The sequence below is a fragment of the Amphimedon queenslandica genome, unplaced genomic scaffold (assembly GCF_000090795.2).
Source record: "Amphimedon queenslandica unplaced genomic scaffold, v1.1 AMPQUscaffold_2949_Cont25052, whole genome shotgun sequence".
Classification (NCBI taxonomy): Eukaryota; Metazoa; Porifera; class Demospongiae; order Haplosclerida; family Niphatidae; genus Amphimedon; species Amphimedon queenslandica.
Window position 1 is genome coordinate 1 of NW_003556719.1, and position 1,355 is coordinate 1,355.

A 1,355-nucleotide genomic window follows, 5' to 3' on the forward strand; every position below is an offset into this window, starting at 1 on the left:
AGAATGGGCTTGTCCGGGATTTGAACCCGGGACCTCTCGCACCCAAAGCGAGAATCATACCCCTAGACCAACAAGCCACTCTATGATAACATCAATGAAATATCTTATTAAATATCTCACCCACCGGGAAGCCCTGACATCTGGAGACAGCATCCAACAATGGAAGAGATTCCAATCTGTTAGGTAATGGAGGAGGCATTGGGTCATCTTCTTCATGAGCACTAATTTCCTGAAACACACACACACCTCCATTTTAAAAGCAATCATTGCATACTTTACTTAAGGGAGATTTTACATCATTTTCTACAAATTTGACAGGTTCAGTTTTTATTTCACTACTATCAACAGCTCTGCTTATATCAACAGTAGTCATGACATTCTCATTAGTAGCTGGAACAATATCTTGTTGACAAGCAGTATCTCTTAGTTCTAACTGTCCTTCAAAATTAGCCATGTTATGAGAAGCATGGACAGTCATGCTTCTATTGACAGAAACATTAGTCTTTAAAGAAGAAGAAACATGATTAGTCATAATGGAAGAAGAAGGTCCAGCAGTAGCAGATTCATCTGTAGTTCTGTTGCTTTCATTAAAAGCAGCTTGAGAGATGCTCTTGTCCTAATTATAAAATGACAAAATAAATTGATCAGTCACATTTTATCTTCTTTACTTGTGGTATTTCATTTTCTGTTGTTGTTGATTGAAATGTTGTCATTAATGCATCATTTGAAGCTGATTTATCTCCAGTCGATGACTTTATAGCATTAAGTAAATCAGGATTGCAATATGAACGTGGATCCACTAATAAACAACAACAATAAACAACAAACAAACAAGCAAACAGCTAACTATTGTCTTTTATTATTCGTATCCCTCCAGTTTCATCAGATACAGAATTACGTATATTCTCAGCATAAAGAAATCGTTCTGAAAGTTCCTTCAATTTGTCTTCAAGACCAGCTAACTTGCCATTAATTTCATTTAGCATGCCACTCTTCCAAGCTACACAATACACAACATGAAATACAGTGAGTTTATGATGCTATATTACGTGCATGAGTCCTCAAGTCTTCCTCAATTCCTTCTTGACGACCCAGTAAACTGTTTCTGTCTAAAATTTCCTCAAATCCCCGTACTTGTGGCCATGAGCCCATTCCCTGGCTCTCCACCCACTCAGTTCTAGTTCTTGGAGGAGATTTAAATCTCTCTCCATCTTCACTCTCGCTCTCCTCTCCGTCTGAAGCTTTAAAGAATTCAACTCCAAACATTATTCCTGTACCATTGTTGAATTTGTTGCTCGGTTGCCATGGCAGCATTAGCCCCGCCCCTCGCCGTACCTTTTTCGCAGTTCAAGGCC

General features: G+C 38.7%; 1 protein-coding gene and 1 non-coding gene across 2 annotated transcripts; both read right to left on the reverse strand.

Annotated features, from left to right (window-relative positions):
- Positions 1 to 5: 5 nt before the first annotated feature.
- On the reverse strand, positions 6 to 77 carry Trnap-ugg (transfer RNA proline (anticodon UGG)). Its single transcript has one exon. It is a non-coding gene; the product is annotated as a tRNA-Pro (tRNA).
- A 47-nt stretch (positions 78 to 124) lies between these two features.
- On the reverse strand, positions 125 to 1,267 carry LOC109593083 (uncharacterized; the record flags this gene model as incomplete). The annotated part of the gene is made up of 5 exons (XM_020008329.1): positions 1,050 to 1,267; positions 848 to 1,000; positions 669 to 799; positions 275 to 616; positions 125 to 229 (listed from the first exon to the last, which is right to left on the reverse strand). Coding segments are annotated over exons 1-5 (948 nt in total), but the record flags the coding sequence as incomplete, so codon positions are not given.
- Positions 1,268 to 1,355: the final 88 nt, after the last annotated feature.